The sequence below is a fragment of the Alternaria metachromatica genome (genome assembly GCF_023757995.1).
Source record: "Alternaria metachromatica strain BMP 0045 chromosome Unknown scaffold_6, whole genome shotgun sequence".
Lineage (NCBI taxonomy): Eukaryota > Fungi > Ascomycota > Dothideomycetes > Pleosporales > Pleosporaceae > Alternaria > Alternaria metachromatica.
Window position 1 is genome coordinate 208,309 of NW_026055497.1, and position 14,511 is coordinate 222,819.

The 14,511-nt window shown below is 51.0% G+C and overlaps 5 protein-coding genes across 5 annotated transcripts; 3 read left to right on the forward strand and 2 right to left on the reverse strand.

Moving 5' to 3' along the window:
• Positions 1 to 2,304: 2,304 nt before the first annotated feature.
• Positions 2,305 to 4,061, reverse strand: J4E83_003636 (uncharacterized protein; the record flags this gene model as incomplete). Its single annotated transcript, XM_049330570.1, has 2 exons — positions 2,305 to 3,557; positions 3,614 to 4,061. The coding sequence occupies 2 exons, from the start codon at positions 4,059 to 4,061 to the stop codon at positions 2,305 to 2,307; spliced, it is 1,701 nt and encodes a 566-aa protein (XP_049189987.1).
• A 2,385-nt stretch (positions 4,062 to 6,446) lies between these two features.
• J4E83_003637 (uncharacterized protein) lies at positions 6,447 to 7,979 on the forward strand (the record flags this gene model as incomplete). The annotated part of the gene is made up of 4 exons (XM_049330571.1): positions 6,447 to 6,489; positions 6,540 to 6,692; positions 6,739 to 7,868; positions 7,923 to 7,979. 4 exons carry the CDS (start codon positions 6,447 to 6,449, stop codon positions 7,977 to 7,979), a joined length of 1,383 nt encoding a protein of 460 aa, XP_049189988.1.
• Positions 7,980 to 9,290: 1,311 nt separating this feature from the next.
• On the forward strand, positions 9,291 to 9,773 carry J4E83_003638 (uncharacterized protein; the record flags this gene model as incomplete). The annotated part of the gene is made up of 2 exons (XM_049330572.1): positions 9,291 to 9,486; positions 9,547 to 9,773. The coding sequence occupies 2 exons, from the start codon at positions 9,291 to 9,293 to the stop codon at positions 9,771 to 9,773; spliced, it is 423 nt and encodes a 140-aa protein (XP_049189989.1).
• Positions 9,774 to 11,126: 1,353 nt separating this feature from the next.
• On the reverse strand, positions 11,127 to 12,038 carry J4E83_003639 (uncharacterized protein; the record flags this gene model as incomplete). Its single annotated transcript, XM_049330573.1, has 1 exon — positions 11,127 to 12,038. The coding sequence occupies one exon, from the start codon at positions 12,036 to 12,038 to the stop codon at positions 11,127 to 11,129; it is 912 nt and encodes a 303-aa protein (XP_049189990.1).
• A 1,241-nt stretch (positions 12,039 to 13,279) lies between these two features.
• On the forward strand, positions 13,280 to 14,296 carry J4E83_003640 (uncharacterized protein; the record flags this gene model as incomplete). The annotated part of the gene is made up of 3 exons (XM_049330574.1): positions 13,280 to 13,521; positions 13,573 to 14,038; positions 14,096 to 14,296. 3 exons carry the CDS (start codon positions 13,280 to 13,282, stop codon positions 14,294 to 14,296), a joined length of 909 nt encoding a protein of 302 aa, XP_049189991.1.
• Between the last annotated feature and the right edge of the window lie 215 nt (positions 14,297 to 14,511).

A 14,511-nucleotide genomic window follows, 5' to 3' on the forward strand; every position in this document is an offset into this window, starting at 1 on the left:
GAGACCATTGCGGGTGCCAGGGCTGAATGTCAGCTAAAACAGTGCTGTCCGCTTCCTCGAGTTGAGCCATCCTCTTTTGACAGTACTGTGGGCCGGTGCTACTTTCGGACAGGCGGCACGATCAAAAGCAAACATTGCCGCGATTAGGAGAGTAGCTCTAGCCAGCCTTGGCGCGTGGTAAAAAGTAAACTGGTCAGCTCGGACAAGCGGTCGGAGTGCCGTTAGGACACTATGAAGAACCCCTAGCCCTGTAAGCAAGCGTGACACAGGTTGTAGAAGAGAGTGTACCGCAACCTTATAGAGCCCCAGTCGCGCGCATGTAGTAGCAAAGGTAGACGTTGGCAGGTTGTTCGCTTGATCTTACGCTTTACGTGATTTGTATAACTATACCCTTGCGCTCGCATCCTGTAGTTACACGACCCTGTGTATCTAATGGCTCGAATTAGACCAGTGGTTGTCGATGTATGCCGCGTTGGAGTTGAGACGATTCACGATGCAGCGGAATACGAATGGCTCGTTGGCTGCGCACGGACTGTAAAGTAGGTAGCCGATCATTAGGATCGCCGAACACTAACAGCGCACGTCGGGTCCATCCGGATGCAGGCTTCCCGGATCGGCCGATAGGACTTAGGCTTAGGACGCTTCCGAACTACCTGCCGTCGGAGCCACAGCCTACCTAGGTAGTGTCAACCCACAACACTCAGAATCGGTCATTGACGATGACGTTATCGATCGGTGACGTGTTGAGACTGAGAGATGCATATCTGTCGAGCGAAGATGAAGATGTAGATAAGGCGGTTCAAGAGTGTTGAGTACCGGTTCTAGCCCCCTGATACGAAGATGTTCCCCAACCCCCGTTGACTCACGTCTTTGGCACAAGACATGACAGCAAGAGAAAGATGATATTAGACTTATCGCAGGTGACACGTAGTGCACTTTAACTGCTGTATGTCGTGAATCCCACTTATAACCACTATCCTCGTTACTCAAATTATCGTGACTTCTTTCGAGCGACAAGCCTGAGTAACTTTCTTTGCCAGATCTTTGTAAAGCCCACTCTACTTGCGGGTGATGCCGCCCTCCCATCCCTCTTGTTAACTCTAGATTCCAAGTTCTTCAAAGCCTTCGAAGCGTTTGGAGAAGGCTTGCTCCACATCTCTTCCTTTGGTGTCTTCCTGTGACCTCCTGCTACGAGAAGTAAAGCTACCACCTCCTTTCTTCTGCCGTGAGGAGCATCTTCTTCCCGCCAGCGAATATAGATGTCAAGACCGTTGTGCTTGCTCGAATCAAGGGCTATGAATTTGTCTATCCACCCACAAGGCTTTGTCAACACACATGTGAAACCTGAACATGGCGGAGCAAGATCGTACCTTGAATGCGGGCACAGCGACGGCGATCCCGCCAGTTCAGATCAGGTTCCAAATAGTCCTGGTGGGCCACTGTGCCGTTCACTGGGTTTCCATCGCCTGGGGTAGCATAGCTGAATCGTGCCTGTTGGGCATAGGGAGGGTGGTCAAAGTGTGCGTGGTGGATTTCTGGCTGCTTCACTTGTGGCGAAGGTTGTATGTTGTAATCATCCATGCGTCTTGTTGTTATATCTGTAACGCTGATATGAGCAAATTGCTTTCCCGCCTTTGGCATATGCGGCTTTTGTTGTGTAAGGTGTAAGTGCTTACCAGGTGTAGGTGTGTACCCCAATGTATGAGATTCGTATCCATACCCGGTTCGATCGTGTTCGGGCGACATAGAGCGCAGCGATATGGTGCCATCCCTGTTGCGAACAGCACTGTCTGAGAGACTTGAGACAGGGCTGACTTTACTATAATCAAAAGTGCTCTGGTAGGGCTCCTTGGGAGATTTGTACGCCATAGTGAGTACTAGGAGGGAAGAAACCCAAACACTGGTAGTGAGTGAAGTTCTTATAGATCTGAGATATCATACAGCTTGGTGACTCGGCATGGTCAAACTCATGATTGTGACTCTGGCAAAGTACAAAATGACTGTGAGAAGCGTGTACTAAGTCTTGCTGTTGCGTAGACTCCACAGAAAAGCGGCTTAGAAACTTTGTAGAGACGGGATTGCGTAGTCATGCAGGAAGGTAGAAGATGTGTCGGCAATGACCATATTACAGTGTAGATTATTGTCATCGCGTTGATGACGTAGAAAAAAGACTCCGAGCTGGGGTATCTGCACGCGAAACGCTCGAGGAGAACTATGCTAACCTGCGACTACTTTTTCTTCATGACCAATGTGGTCTACTGTCTTGACTCATTGAGTCTCATTACATCGAGTTGACTAATAAGCCTACTCATACAAGCTTCGGTCGTTGGGGTCGTTCTTCGGGGGAGGGGGAGCAGTAGCCGGCGCGGTGGGCTCTTGCTTTACTGCATCGTCTGTCGTTGTTGCATCGCTCACGTCCACAGGTGGAATCTGCGGCGCTCCCTCAGCTACAGGTCGAGGTGGGAGTGGAGGCGAAGGTCCCTCTGGGGAGGGGCTTCGAGGCGGTGCTTGTACTGGCATTGTGCCGACGTTCGGCGGGGCGCCATATGGCGTAGGTGTATGGGAGCCGTTATGAGGAGCAGTATGTGCGGCTTGAGGGGCCCGAGGGGCCTGAGGGGCCATAGGAGAGACATTGCCCATCTGCTGCTGCGGTTGTGCGTAGCCCATTGCCGAAACAGGAGATTGAGACACGACGGGTCCAGCCTTGGCTGCATCGCCGTAGTAGCCAGCTTGCTGAGGAGGTGGGTACGTGTAGCCTTGAGGTGGGACGAAGCCTCCGTTCGGTGACATGACCCAGCCCGGAGGCGGAGGACCATAGTAGTAGACTTGACCAGGGGTCATAGGCTGGGAAGCACCGGGTGTTTGTGCCATTGTCGGATACAGCGGCTGACCGGGCGGTACAAAGCCGACGGTAGTCTTGCTGAACTGACCCAGCAACTCCTCAGGATACCTGTGGCGGAAACCCCACTTCCACCATGCCTTGAAAGCCGCTCCGCTACCCATGTTCTTCCATCTCTCAGCCAACATCTTCTGATCTTCAGCACTTCGGCGATCTTGCATACGAGTGAAGCAAAGTACCCAGAGCGACATGAGAATCCAACAGACCGTACCAAAACGCATGGCACTCTTACCGAGCATGAGGCGACGGAACCAGAACCAAGACTCGAGAAATCCAAGTAGGAAGAGCCCGGGGATTATGCATGCAATGATGATGATCCATGTAATCACACGAGATCTACAGTAATAGTAGTAGCAACTGTCGTATGAGCTGTCGCTGTCACTGTCGTCGTTGTCTGAGCTGCCGCGATTTGAGCCGCCATACGACGAGGTGTGAGTGTTGTACGATCCCGGAGGGGTACTACAATCCGCCATATAGACAGAGTAGTAGTAGTCCGACGTTGACGTGAAAGGCGCCGCGCTCTCGGAAAGGTACCATGTCTCCCAAAGGTAAAGGGTGCCGGAGTAGGCAGTGGCAGAGGATGTTTCAATCGAAGCTGGTGAAAGTTGCGCAGTAACCTGAGTTGGGACGTATACAGAGGCGGATGTTGTTATGGTAACTACAGGCAGTCAAAGTCAGTGTCGAAGAGATTCGAAGAGAGAACGTAGTACTTACATGGTGTGGGGCATGAGGCAGGGGCCGTCATCGTTACTGGCATGCTGAATTCGATATCCCTGACTGTCTCGGTGGTCGTCGCCGTCGCCGAAGGGGAAGTCGCGTAGTAATCATACTCAGGCACAAGATCAGATTCGGCCACCGCACTAGTTGTGTAATACGCGTATACGACCTCAAGATCGTCGTAGTAGCCGAGGGCTGTGGAAGTCGAGTACGGTGCGATCGTAGGAGTGACTCCATCCTTTATAGTGCGGTACTCAGTGTAAGTCTCAGTAGCGACGGAGTCGTCATAATATGTGTACAGGCTTTGTGTGGCAACCTCCGCTTGAGCGTAGGTGTAGGTCCAGTATGCTGAAGTATAACGAGTGGTAGTGTAGTCATCATCCAAGAACTGCGCGCTCGCAATGGCGGCATTAGCGATCGCTACGAGGGCGAATCGGGCAGCCATATTGCTATCCGCTGAGAAAGTAACGATCGTGGGTCGCGAAACGCGAAAATTAGATATTAGTAAAGTTGTAGGGCTGTCTCCAGCCGTCAGGGCCACGCCCTCATCTTAAGCACCATCAAGCACCGCGCCGCCGACCCAGACAACTACATGGCTAGCTCACGGGTCGTGCAAAGCATGCAGGCACATCTCGTTTCCCCTTAAGCGATTGATGCAGCCTTGCGCCTCTTCCAAGGTCCGTCTCTTTCAACCAATCATGCTGTTCTTGCCAAGCGAGTTAGCCAATCCCGCGGAAGATCTAGACGTTTAGCGACATTGAGCCGTCTATCTTTGGGTCCATGCGGCTCGTTGCAGACTCGTTTTCTGCAGGGGTAAACAGGGCGCCTGAAGGATTAAAGACCTTGCACTGCCCTTGCCTTTATTGAAAAGGTGACTCCGACTCTTACTGAGCATGATGAATCCGCCAACATGAATGATTTGGCCGTATAGATGCTGCAGAGGTCCTGGACGAGAGACAGGCCGAGAAAGCCAACAATACGGCTCGTTGGTGATGGTTGCGCGGTGCAGAGGGGTGGTTGCACAAGTCAGAATTGGTTTCGGTGGCGTTCTCGTACGACAAGTGCGACGTCTTGGCGACACCTGAACAGTCATCCTCGGCAATTTCGTGTTGGGAGTCCCTTCCTCTCATGCTCTTCTCACAACCAGACATCACAAAAGTATACGCTGCTTACGGTTTTAACATCGAATAAGACTACCGCGACTACCTCCAGGAATATGAAAGATGCCATCAGGACAATGAAGACCTTCATGCTCAAAGATCTTCACGCCTCGCTGCCCAGTCTCTCTCGTTGGCATCTGGAAACCAAGCTTGCGGTCGCTACTGAGTTGTCCATGTTACCAAGCATAATCGATTTGTTTCCGCCTCCTACAGCTGCTCTGCTACACGTTAAAAGCCTTGGAATTTTCATCTACTAGGGTAGACGTTCGGTGCTGGGCCGTAGTTGCATGCACGGCGCAACCTTCGCTTCGTCAAAGGGCACATAACGATCGTTCCTCAGACTTTGACCATGCCGGTTGGTGTGACAAGTACCCAGCTGTGGGAGGCCATCGAAGGTGTAGATATTGGCTAATCACTGGCAATTCCCTGACCAGCCTACCGGCTGTGTTTTTGCGACCGTTCGCCAAACGGATTGGGATGGCCCTGGTGGTCAAATGCTTCGCCTTCTAAATGTGACTCACGCTAAGTATATAGAGTAGTGCTCTGAATGTACCTCTTCGCGCGCGTTCTTTAGAGATCCGCGCTCGAGATCCCGTCACTTACCACGTATACAAACTCGTACCATTCGCCATGTGGCAGTGCATCTGCACTATCTTCGCCGGGACTGGGCGGACCGAGACAAGGTTTCACAAATGGCAATCAATTGATAGACTGGGTCCTGAGCACAAGGGTATACAGGAAGAGATTCTCAGTAGGTACACCGTTAATTCGATTACCTGAACTCTACTGACTGAAGGCTGTGTCGCATTGCAGGTGTCTGGGACCCAAATTCGTCGGGGAATTCACTCAATGCCTTCAAGGTGCTCGTCGAACGGGAATACGTGCACCGCTTTAGGGGAACCCAGAGATATCAAGCGTGTGTTGTATCTTCAGCTGATGGGCAGCCACTTAGTGCAGCAGCAGTGGGCGATACAATTCCAGAAGCATTGAACAAGCTGTTGTTGGGGGTTCGGCAACTTCGAGGTCCACCACCGGGGTATCATTGCCCAGGTGATCTTTAAGTAAGATCGGGGGTTCAGTCTTGAATGTCTGTATTATCAGAGGGGTGATCAAGTGGGGCTACTGCGCATCGACCAAGGCTTGCAAACAGCACGAGGATGCACTGCAGTGCCAGTTGGTGGAATTCTCCAGGTCACATAGGATGCGCGGATAGTCTCCATCCGTTCATCGCGTCTGCGAAACATTTGACATGGCCATATCAACAATAACAATGGCAGTCGCCTCATACTCTTGCGTGAATGTCGTGCTTGTTACGGAAATTGTACTCTGCTGCTGTGCGAAGTACCACTGTACAAAGAGAAGGGGCCGTCCGGGTTCGATGCGCCTCTCATAGCGTCAAAATCTGGAACGAACAATTTCGGCAGTGCGAGGCTGAGTCCCGGTCTCGTTCGTAGTTCTGATTGAGGCGAGGAATTTATTTTGGTCTTGTGCGACGTCGTGTTGGTGGCAGGACGGGATAGTGCAAAAGGCACACCGGTGTTGCGCGCCCCGCCCAGGCCCCGCCGTGTCACCCAGGTAGCTCCGCGCCGCTTCATTGACCACCAACTCAGACACCAACACCAACACCAACACCATCTCGGAAGCTTGATGAGAATCGTTCCGAAGCAACCATGGGGTCAAAGTCTCCAGAAGATCATCGCCAAGGCCCAGACGGTGAGCGCGATCGAAGCGATTCTGAGAAGACACATGCTGACAGCTGACAGGGTCGTCGGCGGACGCTGCAATCGCTATCATCAACCCTCCCAAGCCAGCAGCCGCTAGCGGACTGCTTCCAGGCGTACTCGAAGGGCAGGATGAAGACGGAGACGACGACGATGATATCGCGAAGCTTGGAGCTGACGTGAAGAACAACGATGGTGAGCCGAGATCACGTGACTTCGATCTGGAGCTGACAATGGGAAGGCGCGAAGAAGAGAAGAAAGCGCAACAAGAAGAAGAGCAAGAAAGTGTCACCAACACAACAGACAGCGCCTCCAAGGGTGCCGCTAGCCGATCTGTACCAGGACCGAAAATACCCGCAAGGTCAGACTGTCGAGTATGCCATCAAGGATGAGAACCTTCAGCGTACCACTGCTGGAGAGCTTCGTCATCTGGCCGCTGTGGATAACATGGATGAAGACTTCCTAGAGGACTATCGCAAGGCTGCTGAAGTTCACCGTCAAGTGCGCCAGTACATACAGACTATCGCGAAGCCCGGCGCGTCTCTCACCCGCATCGCCGAAGAAATTGACGACAGTGTTCGTACACTTGTTGGCCACCAGGGTCTTGAGACTGGAGATGGTCTCAACGCTGGTCTTGCCTTTCCAACAGGCTTATGTTTGAACAATATCGGCGCACATTGGACTCCTAATGCGGGAGCGAAGGAAGTCTTCCTTCAAAACGACGACGTCCTCAAGGTCGATTTTGGCGTGCATGTCAACGGCAGGATCGTAGATAGCGCTTTCACTGTGGCTGCCAACCCGATCTATGACAACCTACTGGCTTCTGTCAAGGCGGCTACCAATACAGGCTTGAAAGAAGCAGGCATCGACGCAAGGATCGATCACATTAGTGAGATGATTCAAGAAGTCATGGAAAGTTACGAAGTGGAGCTCAACGGGAAGACCATCCCCGTGAAGGCGGTGCGTAACATCACCGGCCATAACATCCTACGCTACCATATCCATGGCGACAAGCAAGTTCCTTTCGTCAAGACGAAGACTTCCCAGCGTATGGAAGAAGGCGACATCTTCGCGATTGAGACCTTCGGCAGTACCGGCAAAGCATACCTTCATGACGATGTTGGCGTATACGGCTACGGACGCAACGAGGGCGTCAGCGCTGCCGGCCTCCATCATTCATCTGCGAAGTCACTATTGAAGACGATCGATGAGAACTTCGGGACTCTGGTCTTTGCCCGCCGTCAGCTTGAACGCTTGCCAGGTGTTGAGAAATACCACCTCGGTATGCGAACGCTGGTGAACAGTGGTATTATTCAAGCATATGCGCCGCTGGTGGATATTCCCGGTTCATTCATCGCGCAGTTTGAGCATGTGAGTAATTGCCCGTTGGAATCAGTGGACCATGACTGACTCGATACCTCACAGACTGTTTTGCTCAGGCCCAACTGCAAAGAAGTTGTCTCTCGGGGGGACGACTACTAAATAACAACGCTTCACTGAGTTGTACTAGACTTCAACAGTCAGTATAAGAGTTCTCGAATAAGACGTTTCAACACGTCTTGGGTTCTGTTCCCCAACATGATCAGCGACACACACCACACTCCTTTGATACCTAGAAAATCACAGTATGCTTCTCCTCACAATGTTTGTTCCAGCGCAAACTAAGTAGCACGCCCTCGTTATCACGAGATCCTTAGGAAGACTACACATTCATCTTTCACTCATAATTACCCTTCAGTTGCTTCCTCACTTGACGTTCTATGCATCTGATCGAACCATCGTATAGTGCCAAGATCACAAATAATTACCTTCGCAATAGGTTGCTACAGTGGGCATGTAGGTTAATAGCATTCCATCTGGGGACCAACGAGCTGTTATACGGTGCTCACGTCCCGCGCATGAGTCAATACAGTGACTACTCGTTGAGTCACTACTAGTACAAAACGGGCACCTCTTCTATCACTCACGCTTGTACACCATCATGTCTTTTCTGAAACCTTCCTCCAGGCAAGAGGCTGCCGCTGCTGGTTACATTTCTCGCACGATGCCCAGAAGAGTCGCAGAGCCAACCCCACAAACACCGGACTCCTCTGATGACGAGACTGAGTCACAAGCGGAAGAACCTACATTCGTCTTTGAATTTCGCCTTACCAATATCGAGCGTGTTCTAAAGTCGCGAACCGAACTCTTCAGAACTTTACGAGGCTGCTTTATTGCCTTCTGGTACCGCAAACAAGTGAAGGCACTTGTGGCTTTGTTGGATGGATTGGGTAAGTTGATGAAACAAGTTGATAAGCTGTTCAGCCCATAGTCACTAACGTAATAGCTATAGAGAGTCGAAACAACTGGGCGGGTATCAAAAGATACATTCGTTTGAAATTCACGGTGACAGAGAAAACGCAGGGCGGCATAGTCTTTCTGATTCGAGAAGTGAACGGCAAAGACGAGGATGTTAAGAAGCATGACACTCCGTGCTATGTAAACAAGCAGTTTTTGGAGCGCCTTCGGCCTATGGTAGTCGTATAGAGGTGCTCATACATGCCATTGTCCTCATCGGCTTTGCAAGTCATGCTTCCAAGTGCACGGGCCAACAAGAGTGATTCTTTCAATTCGTTTTTGTGTATCTACGTGTATTTGGTCTGACTCTGCCTTTTAGCTCTCGATGACTGTGAGTAGATAGAGTCACGGGTGACGCAAAAGACGATGTCTCTTTCGACGAAGATATTCGAGTCCTCTTAAACACTGCCACGATAAAAGTAATCCATAGTTTTCCCTCGAACGAAGCACCAAATCATGAAATGCTTCCCCGCCATTGCATGCTTCCGGCAGAAGGATAACAAGACACCCGAAGCAAACGAACCCATTCGCTTCGAAGTCAAACTCTCGGTGCTCCAACATTTCGTAGACTCGCACACTTCCAAAGAGGACGTTTCGCCGAACTTTTCCGCGGCACATATGGAGGAACTGAGAACACGCTTGAAGTACTTGAGTAAGCATCTAGTCGCAAGAAAGGCCTAGGAACTACGGACACTAAGACCAACGCTGCTAGCGGACAACAGTACTGAGATCAAATGGTTCTGGAAGAACCGACTCATTGTCCGATTCGAAAAGATTAGAGAGAACGAATATCCCACGCTCGGCATCGTCCGACCGGACTTTTGGTTGTCCAGGAGGATGCAGCTACGACAAGGAGGCTTCCCTTGCGGACTCAGCATGGAAGTCGTCAAAGAACTCGAAAGAGAGATTCAGAAATGGAAGAGCTCCAATAAGTCATAGTGAGGATGAGCAAATATCCAATTAGCATTCCCTGACGTCGAACTAGGTGCATGCAAAAAGACATGAATGGACTGTACGTGGAAGAAAGGTGATCGAGGAACTGAATGAGACTATATACTGGTCGTCAAATCTGAATTAGAAGGAAATGAGATATAAGTTGCTCAAGACGGCAATCTTTCGTGATAAAATCATTCAAGCAGGGGAACGTATGTATCACTGTTTCTACCTAAGACCTACGCAATACTCACAATACATTCCTTATATTATATGTTACCCCGTTCGGAAGACTCTGTGCATCCGTAGAGAGGTTATACATTCCGAAGTTGACTCACGTATGACTTGGCTGACAAGATGTTGACTGGCAATGGAGGCTTACAGTTGGGTACAAAATCAATCATTTCCTCATCAAAATAACTCCACCAACACCACCAACACTACCTACTATCGCTGTCTACGACTTCTTACCCATACTTATCATTCAAACTATCGAACGTCCACCACAAGAAATGGAAGACACGAAAAATGATACACATGAGTCTACATCCAGCTCACAATGACTCAGGTCAGACTCATCGCTCGTACCAAAAGCTGTTTTCTTCGGAGAAAGATACATTCTTAAACTGCAACATATGAACTACACTACAAACTACCTTCAAGAGAAGCACCATAATCATGAATTGCTTTCCCGACTTCCTACGCTTCCGACAGAAAGAACAAGAGCCCCACGAAACAGGGTCACACATTCGCTATGAGTTCAGCGTCGTGAAAATATTCAATTTCGCATTGCCCGACGAGCCCGTACCCGGTAATTTCAGGGGACTCAACCAGTGCGAGATTGACGAACTCAGAGCCGCTGTCTTGGACATAGGTAAGCACTGAGGTCCAAGAAAGCAGCATCAAAAACGTAGAGTACTAACGCAATTACCGCTAGCGAGCAAGTGCAGCAAAAAAGAAAAACGAGGCAAAAGGCGAGTCGATGTGCAATTCGAATTGCGCCCAGGCGACGAGACGTCCACACTTGACATAATGCGACCCGCATTTTGGTCGAAAGAGATGCGCTTGTGCGAAGAAGGCCGCACATACGAGCTTGGCGAGAACGTGTTGGAACGGATCCTGGAAAGAATACCAGGGAGAAAATATGAGGTTCGATATCCTAAGCAAGCAGCTACTTGAGGAGCATGTGCTGCAAGTCAAATACAAGGCGACGTGGGGTGTTTTCTTTGTACTGATGCAGGACGGGGCTGCGATGTCTTGAAGGTGTATGGATATGAATCATTGACTAAAATTACTCGGCCAACTACGAGTGCATCTGGAGGCGATGACAGGGTAACATACTAATAACATGTGACTGCTTCAACCGAACACCAGTGCTCGCACCTCAATACTCTCCCTACCAACCGCACCCTCTGGTGTCCTTGGATCCACAAAAGCCGTGTGCGGTACACGACCCCACTGACCCACATTCTCATCGCTATCAAAGCACTTAAGCAACAGGCGGTCCTCATTCGTCATTCCCGACCAATAGTACCACTTCTGCCCCGGGTTGTATGCCACAGCCGCCGTCTGTCCGTTGCGATCGGGGTAGCGATGCTCAATCGGTATCAAATCTCCATCGCGCACTGTCTGGCTATCGGCAACCGCGAGCGGACTACCCATGACGGGCCCATTGAGCGGCCGCCAGACGTTTATGATGCGGTAGCGACCTTGTAGCAGTTGTTCGGCTTCGTCCGGAAGGTGGAGTTTGACTCGTTCGGCGGCTGAGAAGGGCGTTTGATCGATGTGTACGCGTTGAACGGGGTTGCGGTTGCCGGTCGGACGGCGGATCGTGTGGTCGAAGAGGAGGACTCTTTGCGCGCCCTGCACGTTCTTCAGAAGCAGTTCCTCTACTTCTGGGTAGTATACGCGTTTTACAGCGTCATCGTCGGAGAAGCCATCTCTATCCAGCCCGCTCTTGATGTTTTGGTATGTATCGAAAGCATTCTTGTCTAGCGTGAACTTCTGCTCCTGACCCCGTAAGTCGTTGAGTTCGACTTTGGTCCAATCGTCGCCCCAATTCCGTTGTGGCACGCCTGGGAGCGGCTCGACGTAGTTGTGTGGTGGTGAGCCGTCCTCAGGGGCTTTGTAGAAGGATAGCGATGCTGTGACGGGGCCGCGGGGGATGGGTAGGCCCTGGTAGTTGACGTCGGAAGAGGTTGTATCGCTGGTGGTGGGCGTAGGGTTGGAGAGTTGGTGTGCGGGTGTAGGAAGGGAGGCGGTGGTCGTCATCTTGGTGACTGGTATGCTAGATTCGTTCGCAGTTGTAATGAGAATTGTATGATCGAAGGTTTGCGAAGACTAGATGGAGGATGGTGATGGTAGTTGCTGGATCAGTGGCTGTGTAGTAAGTTATTTGGATATAAGTTGAGATCAAGGACAGCTTCGATGCTGTTATATACGTCTAAGCGATTAGAAATGCTTCCTACCATTGCGACGTCAAGTCGCCCTTCATCCGCCGGGACTTCCCCTCATTCGGCATCTCTGTGGCGATGATGCCATAGCTCTATTCCCGAGGCCAAGCTGTGTTACTAATGTTCAGCATCCAATGATCGCGGACATGCTGACAAAGTGTGAGGATTACGTGCTAGGCGTAGCTATTCGACAATGCGCGCTCGCTATGCCAGTCGTTGGCGTGGTGGTTTGTAACAAATGCGCGGTTTCTAAGCCAGCGTGCGCGAAAGGGGATGAGCAACTGCCCGGAGATGGTGCGGAGATAATTCGGAGGTTTGATTGCGTCATACCTCGTGTAGACCTCGGAAGGCCTCCCGTTACGCAGCTCAACACCATCACCTTTCGCGACTTCAACCCTTCATGGTACTCATGATGCCAGTATCGCCTTGTCATGCCCTCGTTACTAGCTTCCAAACATGACCATACGTCGAAGATATCGCACGACTGCATCCGCGGAGCCATCACAAGCGACGAACCGAAGCGTTCGTGACCACTGGCGATGCGACTGAGACAGCTTGGAAGCACTGTGCTTATGTAGACAGGACGACACTACAATGGATGCATCTACGATACGTCTTTGCGCATCCAGACCAGTGTCTAACTGTTGCATGCCTAGCGGCATCGGTCTTCAACTCGCTTGTAGCCGTGATTGCCGTCTTCACCAGCATAAACCGATGCTAAAGCATGCTACATGTTGGTGGCGTACGCTTCTACTATGGGGAATGCAGAATTCGATGATTCCAAGCGCTCATAGTATGCATCGACGCGTCGCGCCAGTGCCTAATGCATTGGACCCCCTCTACAAGCACTCATGCGTCGTCTCAACGTCATCATGTTCGCATTGGACTGTGACATCGTTCCTCCACCTTTAAACCACATAAAGGTCGCAAACACTACAAACATATCTCAACATGCTCCGACTCTTCTCGAGAAACCTTCCCACAGCTACCAAATCTATCACATCGACACTACGAACAAATCAATTTCTTCCAAGAACTACATACCAAATCGTCAGAAACATGAGTGGCGGCAAGGCAAACACCGATGAGCTCAAGGGCTCTAAGCTCTTTGATGTTTCTCACGTCACTGCTCTCGTTACTGGTGGAGGAACTGGTATTGGTTTGATGATCACACAAGCGCTAGTCGCGAACGGCGCGAAAGTATACATCACGTCAAGACGTGACGAGGTACTGAAGAAGACGGAGGAGCTATACAGCGGTGGTGGTCCCGGTCAGATCATTCCCATCCAGGCAGATGTCAGGTAAGCACACGATTTATCAACATGGTGAGTGTCGATACTAACACTACCCAGCGAGAAGGATGATGTAAAGCGCCTCTACGAAGAGATGTGCCAAAAAGAACCCAAGGGTATCCAAATCCTCGTCAACAACGCCGGCATCGCCCGCGACGACAATACCAAGTTCTCCGCAAACGGCCAGCCAAACATGGAAGACGCCCAAGCGATTTCCGACCACTTCCTCAAGTCGCAGCCGGAGAACTGGGCCGACACCATGAAGACCAACGTCGGAAGCATCTTCTGGATGTCAATGTACTTCCTGCCTCTCTTGGCTAAGGGCGGCAAGGTCACTCCTGGATACAGCTCGCAAGTCATCAATGTTAGCAGTATCTCGGGATACATGAAGGGTAGCAGCAGCGGTCAGTTCTCTTACGCGTCGAGTAAGGCGGCGGCTACACACTTGAGCCGTATGCTGGCTACAACGTTTGCGGGTACCAAGGTTCGCGTCAACACCATCGCGCCTGGTGTATTCCCAAGTGAGGTATGTGAATTCAAAATCCGAAAGCGCTTCGGTAAATGTCGAGCTAATACCATGTAGATGACCACTGGCACTTCCGACGAGGACAACAAGAGCCGCATCGAGTCTGGCATGAGCAACCCTGCCGGTCGTCCTGGTGCTGACACGGACATGGCTGCGACTGTACTCCTGCTGGCTGGTCCAGGTGGTGTCTTCTTCAACGAGCAGGTCTTGTACCCCGATGGCGGAAGCACCCTCACACAGCCCGCAGCGAGGGCTTAAGCGTTTATCTGTGAGCAGCCTCATGAGTGTAAATATAGAGATCAGATGCGATACATCTCATGCTAAAGCAATGATCGTGCATATGTATATGTTTGCTCCGCGTCGCGTCAGCTTCGTGTTCCCATTCAAACTCAACGCGTCTTTTCGCAATTGCAGGTTTGCCGTGCCCCACCCCGCCGAAGCCTTCCGAAACCCCACCACAAGCGCAAACTCTT